Consider the following 20,276-nt stretch of genomic DNA (forward strand, 5'->3'; position numbering starts at 1 on the left):
TTTGAGGAGGGGGAGTGAGAGAGTGGTTGTGGTGGAGCTCAGCTGCCCACCCGAGTAAAACCATCCCAGAAGCGCATGTTGAGAACTGCTTTGGAGAGCAGTTTTCCAAAGATGCCCAAGATGAATTCCTGGAATGTGCAAAGGGTGCAAAGGGCTCTTTAGTGAAACCTGGGGGAAAAAGTTAAGATCCAGGTTACAGTAGTATACGTTCTCTGCGCTCCTCACGAAATGTACACGTTGGGAACAGGAGTGGCAAGCAGTTTCTTTTTCAGGGAAGAAACCAATTTGGAGGGGCGACGTGTGCTTTCTCCCGTTTGCCAGCAGCCTCTCCTGATCGCAGTGACGTTTGCTGGATAACCCTGGGAGGCCTCACGGTTAGGTCCACCAGCTCCTTCAGAACCCATTTGTGCATCCTGCCAGGCTTTTCCCCACAGGCCCCAACGTGCCCCCCTGGCCCTACGAAAAAGACCCTTTGTCCGCAGAGGGGAGGCCACGTGGAGTTGGATTTCCCCAAGGACACAGCGAGCGGTGAGACCACGTACATATACAGAGTTTTATTGCCCACAGGGTGCCATGGTCACCTAGGGCCTTGTCTGCCTTCTCCACGCTCAGGTGTCCTCAGTGCTGCTCGGGCCCTGGAAAGCTGCAACAAGACAGACAGAGCTGTGAGCAGCCAGCCCAGGCAGCTGTGCCCCCTGATCACTCCTGATGGTTGCTGGATCCCTGATCTCCAGATCACTCCTTGATGGTTGCTCAAGCTTTTGAAGGAACTCGGAGGCAGGTTGCAATGCAAAGCCCTGCGTCCCTGTCTACCCCATCTTCAGCCATGGGACACAGCACGGTGTGTGCCCTGTTCTGCAAAGGCAGGGCCCAGAGGAAAGAGGAAAGAGAAAGCAGAGCTCTCTGGTCAGGAAAGGGAGTGGGAAGTTCCAGTGCGGGCTCTCACCAAGGATTTCGAAGGTCGATGGGTGCAGCCTCTGCCCGTTCTCTAGGAAGCCTCTCCTGGCTACGGTATGGAGCCTCTCCAACATGGGGGGGGCGTTTCTGGCCTAGGGCAAGACAGGAAGGCACAAGTTCACAGGGTCCAGAAAGATGCCTTCTGTTGCCCCTCAGCCAGCTGGGGCAGGGGGAAGGGGAGAGGCAGGGCAGGGCCACAGGGCCCTGACGTCTCGCTGGAGCACAGCTTCCTTACCAGGTAAGTGCAGAGCGCATCCTGCAGCTCTTGTGCACCCAGCCTCTCGCAGAGAGAGATGATGTCCTGTGGCCGCCTCAGCCCCATAAATGGAGCACAGAGACTGAAGGTGATCTTGCACATCTGAAAAAGAGAGTTGTGCCGTCATTCCTCCTCCAGCAGCGTGTGTGGGACCTGCCCAGGGAGCTCAGCCAGCCACGCCTGGGCCGTGGCCACGCAGCTTTCTGGGGCTTTGGGAGCAACCTCCAAGGGCACTTACGCTGGCAACTGCAACGTCGGGATCCCGGAGGTGCAGGAAAAGGCTGACCCATGTTTCCGCCACTTCTCCGGCAAAGAACGACCGCTTGCTCGAGGCTGAGGAGGCCAGGACTGAATAGAGGCGCAAGGCCGAGTAGCGAAGGTACTCTTCTTCCTGCAAGCAGAAAGCCGTTTGTCAGCTGGGTAACGAGGCCGAAGCAGGCACTCAGCCAGCAGAGGCCATCCAGGCGGCGCGTGCAGGCCCCTGCCCACCCCACGCTTCTCAGAGCAGCGGCAGCAAGAGCTGGCTTCACTCACAGACTCGAAGAACATCTTGGTGGCCCTGGCGATGTCTTCAAAGGCCGATCCCAAGTTCACTGCCTGCAGCACCCTCACGAGCTCAGCTAGCGCCAGCATGCTTTCTGCAACCACCTCGGGACAGGCAGTGTCCGCCAGGCTCTGTTGCAGCACCTGGACAACTTGTCTCCCGTGCTTCCGCACCTGCAAAGCCAAAGACGTGCACAGACTTTTTTACTCTGACGTTTGGCACCCAATTTGCCCTCGGCAGCCCTGCTGGCATCAGGGAAAGGAGCCCTGCTTTTGCCTTTGCCGCTCTGTCCAGGCCCTTGAAGCAGCTCTCCCCCAGGGTCTTGCTAGGGAGGGGAATATCCCTGCAGTCAGAGTGCAGGGAAATCCGTCTCACCTCCACGGGCATGCTGCCGGCTGCGTTGCCCAGAGCTCTCGCTGCCAGCTGCCTTATGGTGCTGCTTCGGTGCTGTGCTTTCTCAGCCAAGACACGCAGAATCTTCAGGACGTTCCTCTTCTCAAGAGGCGGCTCCTTCATCAGCTGCAACAGAGCAACACAGCCACGAGAGTCAGGACACAACCTCAGCCCAGGCACAGCACACAAGCAGGCTTCGCACAAAGGAGTCTCGATGGGGACGCTTGCTTCTCATCTCTCCCCACAGCAAGAGGCAGCCCAAGCAGCAATGTCTTTCAGAAAAGCCCTGGGGAGCCCCCCTGCCCTCCTACTGCCTCACCTCAGCAAAGAAAGCCATGGCCGTCAGCTGCAGGTTTGCTGATGGGTAGCGCAGCCACTGGGAGAAGATCTCAATCAGCTCCCGGGAGATGAGCTGGGCACGGAGCAGGACACTGCACAAAGAGCACAAGGGGCAACGCCCGGTCAAGTGGGAAGGCTGCAGGCTGCCACCGCGGACTTGCCCTCCTCCAGCACAGGCGCTGCTCTGCCCTGCACAGAGCTCCCCGAGCACGCAGGAAAGGGCCCCGGCAGCCGTTCCCCTGGGCGCAGCCACCGAGAAGAAGGCGAGATGCTGCCCTGGGGCTCTCACCTCGTCAGGAGGCACATGCCCTCGGCATAAGTGCGGGGGCTCTCCAGCAGCGCCGACATTTTCTGCCTCCAGAACGGCCTCAGCCAGCTCTTCTCAGTGCATTTGCTCAGCACTGCCGTGAGAGTTTTGCAGAAAGGCCTGGGAAAGAGCAAGAGCCAGAGAAGTCTCAGATCAGAGCAGTGTTCCGCAGGGATCTTACAGAACTTACAGGGACTTAGCAGAGCAAGAATGCTCAGCAGCTTTACGAGCCGCTTCTTCACTCATCCCAAGCTCCAGCGACGGAGAGAGAGGCAAAGAAGTGCAGAGGCAACGCTCTGTAGCCACCAGGTCTGTGGCAAAAGCCGGCCAAAAAAGCAACTGTCTATTTAAGCCCTGGCAAGGTGCCCTGTTGTGTTGTGTTGTGTTGTGTTGTGGGGGGACTGATGTGAGCACTCGAACCTCCCCAGGGAGGCAGCACCGCCTGAGTGCAATGCTTGGTGCACCCTGACAGGCCGGGAATTACACCGGCAGAGCCTCCACGGCAGGAAAGCACAGCTGCCCGTGGCCAGAGCTGGGCCACAAACCCTGCGAGGATGTGGCAGCTGTGCTTGTGCTCCCTGGGAGTCACCGCCCAGGAAGACCCTCAGCACACAGACATCTCTACCACAGTGAAAACCAACTTTGCACAAGCCATCGTGCAAGAATGACAGAGAGAAAAACAGAGAAAAGAAAGCCCCAAACAAACAGGGATGGGAGGAAAAAAGCAAATCTGCAGCCTCAAGTGGCCTCCCGCCTAGGAAGCAGGACAGGAAACAACCAAGCATGCTTGGCTAGGCAATTCAAGACCCCTTGCCCTGCCCCTCCTGCTCCTGACCTGCACACGTTGCCCTCTTGCCGCTGATCCTCAGCGTGCCCTCTCCAGGGGCTGAGGGGCGCAGACAGCATCTCTTCCCCCAGTGCCTTGCTGAGCTGCAGCAGGAGCCCAGGGAGGAGGGAGGGAAGCAAGCACTGGACCCCCTCCTTGTACTGCACGGACACCATTACGGAGATGGCACGGGTGACCTGCAGGGAAATGAGAGCACCCGACAAGCACCTGTTAAACAAGAGCTTTGCCACCAGCCCCGGCCCGCTGGCTGCCTGGGGCACTTCTACTGCCTGCACGCCCCGTCTCCGGGACAGCCTTGCAGCCTGGGAGCAGCGGCTGTCCCGGCCGTCCCGAACTGCTACTGCTGAGACACTGCAGCAGAGACGCTTGCAAAGGGCACCCAACGCCTTGCCCTCGGACTGGGAGTGGGGGAGCAGGCACAAAGCCTCTGCCACCGAACGTACAGTCAAGGACTCCGGAGAAGGCTGGTGGGCGTGCAGCCTGCGAGTGGGCGAGCTGGGCTGGCAGCTGTCGTCTCCCACTCTGTTCAGCTTCCTCGCTAAGTGCTTCAGCACACCGAGGCCAATGCTGGCTCTCCCCAGAGTCCTCCACAGCTCCAGTGTGTTTCTGCCAAGAGATGTGCAACCATGAGCCTGTATGCTCTGTTACCAGTGCTACAAGCACACCTCCGACATTTGGCTGGAGGAGAAGGAGCTGCTGCTCCCCTTGGATCGCCCTAGGGGAGGGGAGGCAAGCTACGGCTCTCTGAGCCCAGCAGGAAAGGGAGGAGCGCATGTACCTGTCCAGAGGCACAAACTTCTCAAGGATGACGTTTATCGTGAGCTCCCGGTGATGGCGGGCCAGGATCAGCACCGCTTGCTGCACAAAGTACACGAACGAGGGCTCCAGCATGGACTCTGTGCAGGTGTGCAGGGCGGAGACGATTCCTCGCACCTGAAAGAAGCAGGGGAGAAAGAACGTCTTGGCACGGGAACATGGACGTTCAGCCCATGAGCCACGCCTGCTCCCTTGCCACGCTTTCACGCTCGAAGGCGAAATTTCACCCCTAGCACCCTGCCCGAGCCCTGACTCTGCACCGAGAGCTTCTTTAGCACACAAACGGCAAGATGTGTGGTGCGACAGCCAAAGCAAAAAAGTCCAAGGCATGGCAAAATGTCTCTTACGTCTGGACCAATGTCCTTGCCACATGCTTCCAGAAAGGTGAGCATCCAGTTGCCTGCAGCACACACACGCCTTCCTCTGGAATGCCGGAAGGGCCCCAGGATGGCATTCATGAAGTCTGCGGCCTGTTCTTTGGGGACGTTTTTGCAAACGACCTGGAAAGATGCAAGAACCAGGAGAGATCGAGAGCCCGTCACGGCTCCGCTCCAGCTCTTCAGAACATAAGGCAAGCTTGAGGGCACTCCTTACCTCTGCGATGCGGATGGAGGTCTGGAGCTGCTGAGAGGCGTCGCTGCGAGCACTCAGCCCCTCACACAAGCTCGCAGGGTCGTCTGTCTCCAACAGCCTGTTCGTGGCCTTGGCTGCAACGAGCACGGGGAGAAAAGGGGAGTCCCACTTAGGGCAACTGAACTTCCCTTCCCAGCCTTTGCTGAAGGCCAGGGGAGTCAGTCTTGAACTCGCTGCAGCGGGATGGCCCTTGCCAGGTTCCCGCTAGGGCCAGGCGGGGCAGAGGGCCGGCAGGCGCCTGCTCTACTCACACTCACCTTGGATGTGGAGAAGGGAGCTGAGGCAGGCAGCGGCCAGCTGGCGGGAGCTGCTCGTGGGCTCACAGGTCAGAGGCCCCAGCAATCCCGCCAAGGTGCCAAACGGCAGGTAGGCACCTCTTGTCTGCAGGGGCGAGAGGAAGAACAAGGGCTGGAGGTGGCCCCAGCACTCCCTTGCGTCTCCCAGCTGCGCCCTGCTCAGGCCAGGACTGGGCACAGGGGCCACCCCAGAGCGCTGCGCTGGGGGACCCCACAGCCCGTGCACAGCTGGGCAGAGCTGCCCTGCCAGGCCCCCTTGCAGCTGGGGGCACACGCTGGGCATCCTTCCTCACCTGAAAAGCCACTCCATCTCTGCAGTCCTCCAGCAGCTGGGCGCAGACCTGCAGGGCTTTCTTGCACACCCACGGATCGTCCGAGGAGAGCCAGAACCACAGCACCTGGGGCAAAGCAGCTCTGTCTGCCAAGGGGCATCTTTCCCTTCCCACCATCCCTCTCCATTTCCCTCCCTTCCTGGCACTTTCCCTGCGGCACTGCCCCACTCTCTTCAGACGCACCTGCTCCCACCCAGGAGCTTTTCCCTGCAGCCAGCTCCCTGCTGCAGCCAGCCAGGGGCTGCCTCTTGGCTTTCCCCCATGCAGGGCCCACTTCTTGGCCTCCCCGAGCTCACAGTCACCTGGCATGGCAGCAGGAGGTTCCTGCTCCTCTGCTAATTCCCCACTGGTGACAGGAGGGACGCTTGCCCCAGCGCCCCATGGATACTCACCTCGGCGATGTCTACCAAGTCGACAGGGCTTGGCTTTGCCTTGAGCAGGACTGCCATGAGCCGGCCCAGAGCCTTCGTGGCCATGTGCAGAGACTGAAAGCGGACGAGAGGGACGCAGATGCAGGATCATGGCTGCTGCCAGCACACAGCTTGTGCTGGGGAGGGCAGCTTGTCCTGAGCGAGAGGTGGGCAGGGAAGGGACAGCAAGTTACCTGGAGCTGCAGCACTGCCTGCTCTGCATTCCTGATCTCCCCAGTCTGCTCAGCCGCTGAAGGAAGTGGCAGGATGGCCCGGCAGCAGTCAGACAGCAGGCTGCAAATTTCCTTGCTGCTGAACGAGATCTCCAGCTTGCTGGCAAGGGGAAACAAAAAAAGAGGATTTCCTAGCACTCTCCAGAGAGGGTCACATGGCATCTGGGCTTGTCCTCATTGACAGCCCCAAATCCAACCAGCCTAGGCTGTGGCAGGGAGTGCTGCTCTTTGGGAGCTCCCCGACAGGAGGAACGTCATCCCGCCTCACAGCCCCCGCAGCTCCTCGCTCTTACCTCCACTGCTCCAGGGCCAGAATCACCTTCAGGTGCAGGGACGCTGCCGGGAAGCCCCAGAGAGTCGTCTTCATCAAGTTCTGCAAGAGAAAGTTGCCAAGTGGGCATTGGGCACAGGAGAGCTCTCGCAACCTGCCTGGGGACGGGCACTCCTGCCAGACACTGGCTGCAGTGCTCCCGCAGCTCCCACAGGGGCGCTGCAGGATGGAGCAGCTCCCCAGCGGCTGCCCAGCCATGGCCACTGCCTGCCAGCACCCAAGGGCCCCCCCCACCAGCTGGGGACACGGCTCCAGGAGCTCCCACGCGGCTGAGGGAGACCTTCCTGCCTCCTGGCATGGCCCCAAACTCCCCTGCAAGACAGCCCTGGCTCTGGGCACTCACCTGCAGGATCAGCAGCAGCTTGTGCTTCAGGACAGGATGGAAGCTGCCCAAGTTCCCCGCAGCGTGGATGGCACAGCCGACCTCAAGGATGCTCTGCGCCAGGGCAAGATTGGTCTGCAAGTTCTGGGGCCCAAGAGAGAAGAAAACCCTTGGAACTGGAGGAAGGGCCACGGGCTGCGAGAGGGACATGAGCCCATGGGGGAAATCTAGGGGAAGGCCTTGGATCTTCCTGCTGGGACAAACCATTCCTCGGGGGACCCTGAGAAAGAGACGGCCCAGCTCAGGTGCAGCCCTGCCCCTGCACGCCCCGAGCTCTCACCTGGCTGCTGGAGATGGAGAGCAGCAGGATGTTGCCCGCGATGTCTGCCTCCACGTGGGCGAGCAGTTGTTCCTTGGAGGCACGCAGTGCCATGCTGCTGTGGGCGAGCATGACAGCCCTGCAAGTGGCCTCAGCTCTCCTGCTGGCCTGGGTCGTCTGCGTTGCAAGAGATGCTGTGAGACGTCCGCCCCATGGCCCCCCACAGCCCACGATGAAGAGCAGGTGGAAGACAGCCAGGGAGGGAAACCCCAAACACCTCACCTTCCTGCCTCTGGAAACCCTAAGGCCCCGGACACTGCTCGAGGTGGCAGCAAATGTTGTCAGTGTCTCCAAGGCCAGGCGGAAGTGGCTGTCGGCGGCTTGGCAGACGAGAGCAATGATTCCCTGCAACAAAAGAGCGAGGGACAGTTGGCACAGGCCCAGTCGTTCACAGTGGCGGGCAGCGATGAGGAGCTGGAAAAGGCCTGGAGCAGGGCCCAGGGACAGAGCAGGGAAGCTCACCTGGGCCTCAGATGGCTCCTCAGGTTGTGCTCTCGTCAGATGGTGCAGCAGGTTCTCTTGGACGTGTGGGAGTTCCTGACAAGCTCCCAGCGTCGTCCCAAGAGCCTTGTACAGGAAAGCCTGCAAGGGAAGAAGCCGAGCCTGAGATGCAGCAAGAGCCTGGCGTGCTGCAACGGGGCCAGAGCAGGACAGGCGCCAGCGCACGGGGAGCAGCCGAGCCCGGACGCAGGGATGGGCTTTCGCCAGCCCCGCTCAGCACGGAGGGAAAGGCCGCGGGGGGCAAGGGCCGGGGAAGCAGCGCAGACAGCCCTCGTGGGCAGAGCAGCGCCTGCAGCCCCAGCCCCAGCCCCGCACGTGGGCGGGGGCCCCGTGGCTGCGCTGCCAGGGGAGAGCCGAGCAGGGAACCGACCTTCTCCCCAGAGCTGCTGGGAGAGCTGTCCAGCCGCTGGCTCAGCGCACAGCTCAGGCGCTTGATCCAGGCGTCGTCCCCGATGGTTTCCAGGGATGCCCTCAGGAACTGCAGGAGAGAACAGGAGAGGAAGCGAATGCTTCTTGGCCTTTGACAAGCAGGAAGAGGCAGTGCCAAGGCACACGGCCACGCCAGAGTGGCCTTCCACGAGAGCTGTGGCCCGTGGGAGAAGGGAGAGACTCCTCTAGGAGGAGGAGTGGGGTGCCTGGGAAACACCCCTGCCAGCTGGGGAATGCCACCTCTATCTATATGCTACGCCTCCCAGGGCTGCAGTACCTGAAGCAGACGGCGCTCCCACTCGGCAGCGTCTGGGATGTTCCCCTTTCCTCCTAGAAAGAAGACAAAAACCTTGCTTGGGACCAAGCCACAACAGAAGAGCTGCTGCAAAGCTGGCCTGGCCCAGGGAAGCTGGTGGCTGCACCCGCTCCAGAGGCAGCCGTCCGTCCCTCCCCACAAGCACCGCCCCAGCAGGGCCATGGAGGTGCCACCAGGGCCGGGACGAATGGATGGCTGTGGGACCGCTCCCCCCAGCTTCAGTGCTGGCTCCCCGGCAGGGAAACGAAACGGCAGCAGAACAAGCACTGGGCACCAGGCGGGGATTCCCCTTAGCCATGCTGGGAAGCTGACTTGCCATGCCCTCCCTCCCTTTCCCCCTCCCCAGCAGCACTTTACCTTGGAGGTACTGCAGCAGCAGGGGAATCTCGCTGTTCCACGTGGCCCCCACAGCTCCGTGGATCCTGCTGTGGAGGCTCTGCAGCACCAGCAAGGCAGCAGCTTGGAGGTCACTGCCCGCAAAAGGAGACCCCGCCACCACCAGCAGGCGAGCCAGCAAGTTGTGCGGAGTCAGCGTCGTGTCTGCGGGGAGAAAGAAATGCTGGGTGAGATGCCGAGCCACACCGTGCCCTGCCACGCTGCCGTCCCTGCAGGGCGCAGACCCAGAGGTCAGCATTGGGGGAGTTGCTACTCCTACCTTGCAACAGGGCGTTGAGGACATCGGGATCCAGTTCGTGATGCTCGTGCCCTGCTGTCAGCTCATTGCTCTCAGCCAGGGCGCGGAGACAGCGCGAGAGGGGGATCAGCATGCCCGTGTACTTGGCTGGCATCACATAGATCAGCAGCCTCGGCCACAGGAGCTGTAGGCAATGAGACAATTCAGCCCGTCAGCATTTCTGCCTCAGCTCAGAGATGGGGAGGATGGTGTGCATCTCCCTGAGCACTTGAGAGCATGCTGGGGGGGAGCCTTCAGGTGTGCAAAGGGGGCTAGGAACAAATGGCCTGACGGAGAGGAGAGGAGAGGAGCAGCAGCAGCAGCAGCAGGACAGAGGAGGACTTACTTTGGCCATCCCTCTCACAGAGATGTCCAGCGACCCCAGGACGTCCATGCACAGCCCTTGGAGAGCTCCTTCTTCCTGGGCTTCCTGGGCAGACAGGAGTCCCGCAGCCTGCAAGACACCATTGGGAACCCCCCGCCCCGCTTGCTCTCAGTTCCTGCCCCAGAAGGCTCAGGCGTGGCCCCAGCAGGCTCCCATGCCAGCCTCCTGGCAGCAGATCTCCCCAGGGAAGATGTTGCACGCTGGCCTTACCCTTCTGCTCGAGCTCCGGCTGAACTCGCTGAAGATGTAGCCCACAACGTCCCACGCTGAGCAGCTCTGGGCATTGGCACTGAGCAGCTCCCTGATGAAGTGCAGAACTGCCCTCCTCACCTGCCAGGGGTCAAGTGTGCTTAGCACAGGGCCACGGGGACCTGCCCATGCTGGCAGCGGCATCACCTCTGGCTGTCAGCCCTCCCTCCGGTAAACACGAAGGAGCGGGGAAATGGCTGCCTGGGTCCGAGCCCTTCTAGTCCAGCCTTGCCAGGCTCTGCCTCTGCCCTGAGGGAAAAGGTTGCTCTCCCACCCCAACCCCGACCCCGACCCCGACCCCAACCCCGACCCCGACCCCGACGGCACAGTCCCTTCCCAAAGCAGCTCACCCGCATGCTGGGGTCCCTGCACACACGCTTGACAGCCTCCACCACCTGGGGCAGCTTCTCTGCCATCGCGGGCTCTGCAAGAGATCCAGTGAGGCATGCGTGGAGGCACAGCCCAGAGGGCGGAAGAGAGCCCTCCAAGCCCTGACCCCGCAGTACTGACCGTCACAGCGTGCCAGAGCACCGAGCAGACCCAGGGCTGCCACGCGCACGGCCTCCCTCTCGTGGCCCAGCTGGGACTCCAGGAACAGGATCGTCTCCTCTGGGCAGATGCGAGCTGTGGGGAGGAAATCCCATCCTGCATTAGCAAGCAGCTTACCCCCATTGCTGAGCTTTGGGAGAGAGCTGCCGGGACCCCACGGGGCATCGCCACAGCTCCTCTCCTTACCTTGCAGCAGGATGCACTGGCTCAGCTCTGCCTTCTGGTCCTGGCTGTGCTCTTTGGTGTCGGCAGTGAGCTGTGGGAACAAGGTGGGAACATGGTGGAGAAAGTCCCAGCAGCATTGAGAGGGCCCGAAAAGAAACGGCGCTGCCAGCTCTCATCTCCCTGGGCACTGGTGGCAAGAGGACCCCCAGCCAAAACCCAGCCCACCCCACAGCGTCCCCAGGGACCCACGCACAGGTCTGGAGCACCCAGGAGCCACCCAGGAGCCAAGGCCGAGCAGCATTCAAAGACTCGGGGCTCTGGAGTCCTCCCGAGACTCAGCCAAGAGGGAATTGCTGTGGCTGTGTGGGTGCAGGCTCCCCTTACCTCGCTGTACACGACGCTGTTAATGGCAAGACACTTGCCCTTGGGGACGGGGATCTGAACTTGCTCCAGGGCCTCCAGGAAAGAAAGGAGGCTCTGCAAGAGAACGGGAGAGGAAGAAAGGGCCGAAGCCATGTCAAGCCACTTGCAAATGGAGCAACTGTGCACAGACACAGAGCTCCCCGTGCAAACAGCCCCTGAGCCCTCGTGCCACTTGCACAGACCCCACGGCCGTGCCAGGCCCTGCGCCACACCTCACCTTGGTCACCCTGGAGGCGTCTTGGACCGTCCGGTACTGGTGCAGGAGCCAGAGGAGCTGCTCCCAGACATGCTCCCGGTGCTCCTCCTTGTGCAGGAGGACACGCATCAAGGGAGTCACGGCCCCGATGACAGCTTGCTTGTCCTGGAGAGGAAGCGGGGAGGCCCAGCGTCAAAGGCTGAAGGTCTGCCCTGCCCACAGAGAGGCCTTCCCCTTGCCCTTTCCCTTCTGCCCTGCAGGAGATGGGCTTGCTCTGGAGGGCAGAGAGGTTTTCCCCACCCCTCACCCCCCGCCCTGCCTGCCCAAATGCCCTGGGCTTCAGCTGCTTCCCCGCAGGGAGCCCCAAGCCCCAGGCACAGAGCCAGTCTGGGGCCTTTTGCAGCCAGCCCGCTGGGCACAGACAGAGGCACAGGCACAGGGGACATCCCTGCTGCCGTCCCCAGCTGGGAAAGCAGCACTTCTCACCTCTTCCTCCTGGCAGTCCAGCAAGGTGCTTGGCACAGAGCACAACACCTGGGCAAGGTTTTCGTAGAGCTGCTCCTTCTCCGTAGCAGGCAAGGAGCATCCTTTCCAGGTGCAGATGTAAACGTTGACCACTTTGGCCCACTGCTCCAGAGCTGCAGCAAGAGAAGAGAAAAAGGAGCCTGGAGCAGGGAAGGGAGCGGCACCCCCCGCCAGCCTGCTGGAAGCCCCATTTTTGCCCATCAGGGCACATTCACCCGGTAGGAAAGCCCAGGAAGGCAGCAAAGGGACCCAGGAGTTCCCGGGCACCTTCACCTCCAGCCCACAGAAACCTTCAGCCACCCTTTCCAGGCGCCCCCAACGCTTTGGGATGGCCCAGGGCTGGCAGCAGCGTGGGCTCAGGCCCGCCATGCCCGCTCTGAGACCAGAGCGAGGTGCCAGGGGCTGCCCTGCCCCTGCCCCTGTCCCTGCCCCGCCCCTGCCCCTGCCCCTCCCCAGGGTCCACTCACCACCGCAGGCAACACGCAGGATCCGGCCGCTCCCTAACTGGCCCACCACGGTGCGCAGCCCCAACAGCACCACGCGCATGAAGGGGATGCACTGCAGGGCTGCGAAGAGAACGGAGAGTGGCCACGGTCAGAGCCCCCAGCCGGCACTGGCAGCGAGGGAGGAGGCGCTGCAGCCACGGTGCCCCCCAGCTCAGCACGGCTTGCGTGGAGAGGGGAAGGATCCCTTTCTATCCCAGCTCTCCCAGCCTGGCCCAAAGCGGGAGGGGAGGGAGGGAAGGAGGGAGGGAGGGAGGATGGCGGTGCTGGACCATACCGTTGGTGCTGAGGAGTTTGCCCACAGTGATGAGCACGAACTCCTTGGAGATCTGCCCTGGGGCATTCAGCTGGGCCAGGAGCTCGGCTAGCACGAAGCTGAAGTGGGAGCGGGCCAGAGCCACCAGGACGTCACTGGCAGCCACCTTCGTGTCTTCCGTCACGCCCTGAAACAGAGGCTCAGGTTGGCTCAAGAGCCTCTGTGGGGCCCCAAGGCCAGCAAAACCTGCCTGTGTGCTCCGCATTGCCCTCCAATGCCTGGCAGGCTGCTCCCCTTGCCTTCCAAGAGCACCATCTCACCTGGTCAGCTGTCAGGTCCCAGGACACCTCTGCTAGCAGCCAGTTGACGACACCGCACTGCAGGCAGCTGTCATCTCCCCACAAGACGGTCTCCAGCTCGCAGTAAGTCTGCGCTCTGTCGCCCTGGGGACAGAGCACCATAGGGATCACTTGCACTTGCTTTGCTCCTCTTGCCAGCACGCCGCCAGCTGCCCGCCCTCGCTCTGCAGAGCCTAGGGATGTGCTGCTGGGGCTGGGAAGCTGCAAGAGGGACACAAAGCCCCTGGCCTCTGGGCTTGGGCAGCCAGGGGACCTTGGGATGGGGCCCGGGCAAATGACTGCTCCTTGAGAAGCTCCAGGCTGGGCACTGCCCTGTGCTGGAGCTTCTGGATGACAAAACCAGGAGGGCAGAGGTGCTGCCAGGCACAGGCTCCCCCTGCTCCCCCCGCTGCATCATGGTGGGGAGCCCCCAGCTCACCTCCTCGTCTTGCAGGCGCGCTAGCAGAGAAGTCACAACACTGGCAGAGGTCGGGGCCGCTTCAGGGACAGGCCCTGGCACCCTGCCTCTGCCCTGGCGACGGCTACGTCTGGGCCAGCAGCCCACACCTGGAAGGAAGGAAAGAACGGAGCAGGTGTCATCGGTGCTGCTGGCCGCAGGGGGCTGGAGCTGGTAGGGACGGGGATCTTGGCCAGCTGGGAGAGAAATCTCCGCAGGAGACGCAGCCCCGAGCAGCCTGCTGGGAAGGGTCCTGCTTCAGCCCCCAACCTCCCTCCCGCTGCCCCTCACCGCTAAGGGCTCTCAGCCTCTCCATCGCAGCAGGATGTCCCCAGATAGACACAACGCTCTCTCTGGGTCCTCCTCCTACCGGCCCCACAAGCAACTGGGCCACAGCTGGCACGCACGGCAGAGGGATGTAGGAGGGATACACTGTGACCTCAGCACCAGGGCCTGTTACCACACAGAGGGCCGTCCCTAGCTCATGGCTGAAGTAGACTTGAGGAGGAAACTTCGGCACTGAAATCCATCCTGGCAAACCTACCGTATCTTGGTCTGGTTGTCGCCTTTCACCACTTCTCCACTGGGGTCATAGAATCACAGAACGTCCTGAGCTGGAAGGGACCCACGAGGATCGCTGAGGCCAACTCCTGAGTCTCCAAAGTGTTATAAATGAGGTCTCAACTCAATCTGAATTTTGTAATATTTATAAAACAAATATTTCTAAAAGGTATAAAGTAAACAGCGCTGGGTGTGCGGGGAGTCTACGCTCCACCAACACGCACACACAAACATCAATTTTCTAAATATACAGCACGTTGCTTTACATACTAAACCCGAGTATTCCTGTACATATGCACAATCAGGAAAGGTAACAAACAATCCTCTAAGTTCCATAACTTACTAAAATCGAGTACGCCTATACATAATCACGAGCAGAAAAGGTAACAAAGAATCCTTGAAGTTCCATGCCTTAACTGTCTCCATTTTCCATTCCTTTCCTTGATTACATACAAGTCTCCATTTTCCATTCCTTTTGACCAATATGTCTCGCTTTAAGTTGTCAAGCAACTCGGTCTTCAGGCCTTCTGTATCCCGTCGTTCTTCCCAGATCGAAGAAAAGCGTATCCATTTCCTTTTCAAGGCCAATAGGCCTGGGTCAAAAGGCACGTCCAGGTCAGCAGGGGCAGAACAGCAAAAGCCTTGGATGGCTGTAGCAGCAGAGGGGCCCATGGCGTAGCAGAAGGATCAGTAAAGGAGCCCGCAGCTCCCTCACTATCTGGCAAACCACACGTTTCTGACTGTGGTCCCACAGGGCTCTTTAAGGCCTCAGAGATTGCTCGCCAGGTGCTGAGCAATCCCACCGCAACCTTGTCGTTTTTAGTAGCAGAGTCCCACACCTTGACCTCAATTTGGTCCCATATTTCAGGCTCATAAACTGTCCGATTGTCAATAAGGAGAATAAGTTGCAAGGTTACCAGGACAGTCTTTGTTCCTAAGGACGTACATGTATGATTCCCCACAAAGTGCAGCTGCTTACCAGCGAGGGGCAGCTGTGTGCGCGGGGCTGCTTCTCTCAGCTTGAGCTTCTCTCCAGCTCCGGTGTGCCATTTCCAGCGACTTTCTGTGCGAGCTTCTCTGAGCGGTTTGCTGACTTTGGCTGAAGCTATCTTCATGGGGCGGTCAATGTCCCTGTTCCCGTCCTGGTCTCCGTTCTGCTAGCCTGTTCCTTTTCATTACTTCTTTCTACTTCTTTATTGATGCCATAACTTCATTATATCGTGCTGCCTTTTTTTTTCATTTTGAGGACAGACTCCCCTCTTCTACCCTTCTCCCCACAGCAGTCCTTTTCAAAAACAACTTTTCATTGGTCAAACAACTTTGCATATAACAGCAACAGCAAACACCCAGAAACTTCCATGCCTTAACGGCTGGAGGAGAAGAAGGAACCCAAGACTGCATGGCATCTCCTGAATCACCCTTCTTTGTTCCCTCTAAGCTCTTTTACATTCCTGATGGCCTCATCGTGAAGAGTCTGATGTTATCATCAACCTTGGGGCTTGCTGACCCCCGTGGCCACACTTCCACATCTCCCCCTTCTTTATTAATATCGACCATTTTCTTGACACGAATTATTACTCCATATAGCACAATAGTATGCTAAACCAGAACAATAGATTAGTTCCATTGGAGTTAGTTCCATATTCAGACCTCAGCTAAGATGGACTTTCTGACCAGTGTCGTACAGAAATAAAGAGAGACTGGTTTATGTCTTTGCTAGGACAATAACCCCAGTGTTTGGCATTCAATACTGAAGGTGCTGTTCTGTTTTAACTCAAAAATAAAATAAAAATAAATATCACCTTACCCAGTGTTCTCATCGTGTCCGCTATTTAACCCAATCAAAACACTGCTGTGGAACAGGAGAGAGATATGGTTCCTGGGTTTTTGCCTGCTTATCCTATCATAAAGCATGAAAATACACCATCAAATAATAATTAAATAATGAAGGAATGTCTTAATTAAATAATAAAATTATTTAATAACATTTATTACACTTATTTAAATAATAAAATTAAGTAAACAGTTCAGGAACTCCTCTCGTGAACGATAATAGGCTTATAATAATCCCTTTCCGAGTCAAAGGGAGAGGCAGAAAGTATGAACCTTAACAAAGTTGGTCTTTGATGGCTGTTGGATAGACGCTTAATGATACGATATGTTTTTCTTGTTGTTGTTACAGGATAAGAACAAAGACGGATGGATAAATATTGAGCATTGGCAAGGAACCATAAACCAGTACGGCAAAGAAAATGAGAGATCTCCAGAACTTTTTTGTTTATGAGTGTCTCTTTGTTTTAACTTTTTGGAACAATATCAGCCTGTCTGTGGAAGATGAACTCTTTACACCTGTTTCTAATAATTTTCCAGAAGGTGGTTCTGAGAGAAACATCATGAGCCTTCCACTGTTGTATAATCATCATCATCAGCGGTCCAAAGCTGATTACAATTGGGTTGTAATAGAAAACACTACAGAAAGCCTGTCATTGTCACAAATCACTAATAGCAATGTAAAAAAAATAATAACTTTGTTGTCTGATTTCAGAAAAGGCTCCAGGCTACAAAATCTGACACTGACGAATGTGTCAGTGGACTGGAATATTTTTCTTGAACTTCTTCAGACTATATGGCAATCATCCATTGAATATTTCAATATCAACAATTTTACGCAATTGTCGAACATTGAAAAATATAACTTCAGGTATTCGGGTACTTCCATGAAAGCACTGGCACTGAAGAACATTTTAGTCACAGATCTGTACTTTTCACAGGATGACCTGTACCGGATACTTGCAGACATGAACATTGAAGCCTTGACAGTAGCAGGATCCGAGATGATACATATGCTATGTCCTTCATCTAACAGTCCCTTTAGATACCTAAATTTTATAAACAATGATTTAACCGATCTGCTTTTTCAAAACTGTGACACATTAATTCAACTGGAGATATTTATCTTACAGAAGAATAAATTTGAGAGCCTTTCCAAGGTGAGCTCCATGACCAGGTACATGAAATCACTGAGGTATCTGGACATGAGCAGCAACTTGCTGCGTAACGATGGAGATTTGTCAAATCTTGTGACAAATTGTCAGGCCTCTATTCACAAAGTCACACAGAATCACAGAATCACAGAATTTCTAGGTTGGAAGAGACCTCAGGATCATCGAGTCCAACCTCTGACCTAACACTAACAGTCCCCACTAAACCATATCCCTAAGCTCTACATCTAAACGTCTTTTGAAGACTTCCAGGGATGGTGACTCCACCACTTCCCTGGGCAGCCTGTTCCAGTGCCTAACAACCCTTTCAGTAAAGAAGCTCTTCCTAACATCTAACCTAAAACTCCCCTGGCGCAACTTAAGCCCATTCCCCCTCGTCCTGTCACCAGGCACGTGGGAGAACAGGCCAACCCCCACCTCACTACAGCCTCCTTTAAGGTATCTGTAGAGAGCGATAAGGTCACCCCTGAGCCTCCTCTTCTCCAGGCTGAACAAGCCCAGCTCCCTCAGCCACTCCTCGTAGGACTTGTTCTCCAGGCCCCTCACCAGCTTTGTCGCCCTTCTCTGGACCCGCTCAAGCACCTCGATGTCCTTCTTGTAGCGAGGGGCCCAAAACTGAACACAGTACTCGAGGTGCGGCCTCACCAGAGCCGAGTACAGGGAGACGATCACCTCCCTAGCCCTGCTGGTCACACTGTTTCTGATACAAGTCAGAAGGATTATCTACATTTACATTATGTGCCAAATAATTGACCAAACAGCTACATGTGCTGTGAATTACTGCATCCAGTTTCTCAGATTCCCCAGCAGAGATTTCTCAAGAGATATATCAGGATATTTGAAATAATTAGTTTAGCCTCTGTCATACTCCGAACACTTTATATAAAACCAGTTTTAGTCCAAGGAGGATTTTTTCCCATATGTGGGGCCATGTGTTAGTCTCACATCCCTTGTCAGACTTTTTTCTGGCAGCTGTGCGTGCACATTCTGGAAGGTAGCTCCCACACGTCAAAAAAGGGTGTATGTAAATATATTCTGATGTCAGATACCATATCAGCATATTCCTGGCGTTTGACTAGTCATCTCAATGACTAGCAGGAATGCTATTTCACATGCAGAACAATATCAACATACAAAACTGATAATGTGGGTGTTAACCACCCTCCAAAACCTAGAAAATGTGCAAAATGCAGTGAAAAGCACATGCATATATATACATATATGTATTTATGTAGTGTGTAGCATAAAGGAAACCAAACTATGACAGAATGGAAGTCACAACGCACACGAGGCTTGCCCTGCTGAGAGCTGTGTTTGATTTCCATGCTTCAATCCTGGTGTCTGTCTTTGCCCAAGCAAAATAGACTTAGGCATTAAATGTGGTAAATCTCTGCTCAGTTTAACTTGTGGTGGCATTTAGCATTCATTTTGCCTACTTGACCCATGGGAGTAAGCTGTGACTATGAAAGAACTGCCATTGAAGTTGAGGTCCTCTGTATGACCAAACACTGACCTAGCCTCTTGCAACTTCTGGTAACTGTTAATTTTTTGTAAGTGCTTGGATGAGTCTAACTGCTCTGGCTGTTTTAACTCAATGTTTTGCAATGTAAGTTCCCTTTATCAGTTCCTATTGGGGAAATCCTTTGATCCTTCAGGACGGCACTGGTCCTAAATAGCTTCTGATATTCAGCTGAGTGTAGTTGCAGTTCCTCCCTAGGTAAGTAAACACAATATAGAGGCAGATGTGTGAGATATACATGGAGGAAGGTCTGTTTGTGAAAGTAAGTGCTCATTGGTAGAATAAGCTACAAAAACCAACCAACAAAAAAAAAAAAAAAGGAAAAAAGAAAAAAAGAAAAAACTTCACCAAAGCCAAAAACGAACCACCCCAAAATACAGCAGTATAATCTTAACAAATGGAACAAGGTATCTGCATGAGTATAGATATGTTCAGGACAGAAAGGATGGTCTTTACCTGCTACATTCAGGATGTGTGAACAGGTACACACTGCTTTTTAGTTTTTGCTATCATGCAAAATGGCTTAATCAGTAAACTGAAACCTCCCTCAAACAAACCTTTGCTGAATGTGTTGGTAAAAATAACATTGTGCAATGTCCCTAATGAATTAACAAAGGTATTTAGGAGTGTCAGTTTTATTTTCACTAGTTCCAAATTTTTTTTATGGTACAATTGTACAAAATTGTATTTTACGCAGTACAAAACTGCATTTTGAATGTACTTTAAAGTCTACTAAAGAAGAGTGGTAGGGAAATTAAACATATTATAAATAAAGGTGTGGGTACTTTTCCGTTTGACAACCCTGTGTGCGCTGGAGTCAGTTCTGAAGAAAGCTGATGGTATATTTGATTTTGTCAACACAGCAAAGATTTTTCCACAGTTATACTGGAAAGAAAACTGTCATTGTTGTGTCAACAAGTGCCTTAGACTATTCATTTTGATAGATTAATGTTCTCCAGTGGGAACCTCTCCTTTAACATGAAGAAAAAACAATATCAGCTGACAATCAGACAGAATCATTCATGATCCCCAGCCTTGTCTATGGTCACAGGTGTCTCAATCTGTAATGAGTTACTCAGATCACTGCATTGAGGAAAGCAGAATGGTTTGCTGTCAGCAGGTTTTAGCAAGACTATCTTACTCATCAATCTCAAATTGAAAGCCAGAAATCTTCCAGCAAAGCAAAAAGATTACATTCTTCTTTGCAAAATTGGAAAGGCAAAAGAAAAATTTTAAAGGAATCTAATGCAAGGTTCAGATATACCTGGCAGAACTAGTTGTCATACTTCATACTGACATAAATTGTCATACTTCTCCTCTTTCTGTAGCTGAATACATTCTTGCCTTCAAGTCTCCTCCAAGGTGCTGTTTCGTGGTGGGGAGTAAGCTTTTGATGGAGTCCAGAGTCATCCAAGATGCCCCAGTTTGCTCATACCCAAGGGATTCATTACATACGTCATGAATTTCATCTTAAAATTTATTAAGACAAAACGAACCTTTGTTCATTTATTTATCTTGGCGTCTTTCTTCCTTTCTGATTAATCTTACTGAAGCATGTTGTGTTAGTTTGGAGGCTCATGGGAATGAGATGTTAGTTTTGGTTATTTACATGTGCCTCTGAAGTGCACTGACTCTCTGCTCTGTTGATTTGTTCACTAGGCTCGTGCTCCTGCTCAAAACTTTAATTGAATGACTGCTTTATTGGATTCCTTCATTCCCAGATTGCCCTCTATGGCTTTAGTCTTCATGGCTGCTCTGCAGCTTTCATATAGAAAATACTATCTCTAGATTATTATTTTTTTCCAGTTTTCTGAATTAAAGTACAATGTGAGTT

The 20,276-nt window shown here is 55.3% G+C and overlaps 2 protein-coding genes across 2 annotated transcripts; one reads left to right on the forward strand and one right to left on the reverse strand.

Moving 5' to 3' along the window:
- Positions 1–539: 539 nt before the first annotated feature.
- On the reverse strand, positions 540–13,729 carry LOC113843621 (maestro heat-like repeat-containing protein family member 2B). Its single transcript, XM_072037704.1, has 39 exons — positions 13,652–13,729; positions 13,343–13,470; positions 12,886–13,008; positions 12,587–12,752; positions 12,274–12,372; positions 11,768–11,919; positions 11,303–11,446; positions 11,047–11,139; positions 10,684–10,753; positions 10,459–10,572; positions 10,299–10,372; positions 9,910–10,029; positions 9,661–9,768; positions 9,297–9,459; positions 8,999–9,181; positions 8,603–8,655; positions 8,267–8,374; positions 7,858–7,977; positions 7,618–7,740; positions 7,357–7,512; positions 7,038–7,160; positions 6,657–6,736; positions 6,325–6,463; positions 6,113–6,205; positions 5,682–5,786; positions 5,350–5,473; positions 5,054–5,166; positions 4,807–4,959; positions 4,422–4,576; positions 4,087–4,249; positions 3,632–3,819; positions 2,779–2,916; positions 2,470–2,581; positions 2,133–2,276; positions 1,748–1,930; positions 1,452–1,604; positions 1,193–1,315; positions 947–1,049; positions 540–643 (listed from the first exon to the last, which is right to left on the reverse strand). The coding sequence occupies exons 1-39, from the start codon at positions 13,674–13,676 to the stop codon at positions 609–611; spliced, it is 4,749 nt and encodes a 1,582-aa protein (XP_071893805.1). The 5' UTR covers positions 13,677–13,729; the 3' UTR covers positions 540–608.
- Positions 13,730–15,955: 2,226 nt separating this feature from the next.
- Positions 15,956–20,131, forward strand: LOC139998602 (toll-like receptor 1). Its single transcript, XM_072036786.1, has 2 exons — positions 15,956–17,001; positions 20,102–20,131. The coding sequence occupies exons 1-2, from the start codon at positions 16,174–16,176 to the stop codon at positions 20,129–20,131; spliced, it is 858 nt and encodes a 285-aa protein (XP_071892887.1). The 5' UTR covers positions 15,956–16,173.
- Positions 20,132–20,276: the final 145 nt, after the last annotated feature.

The sequence above is a fragment of the Anas platyrhynchos genome, chromosome 4, assembly GCF_047663525.1.
Source record: "Anas platyrhynchos isolate ZD024472 breed Pekin duck chromosome 4, IASCAAS_PekinDuck_T2T, whole genome shotgun sequence".
In the NCBI taxonomy this organism is placed as follows: Eukaryota; Metazoa; Chordata; class Aves; order Anseriformes; family Anatidae; genus Anas; species Anas platyrhynchos.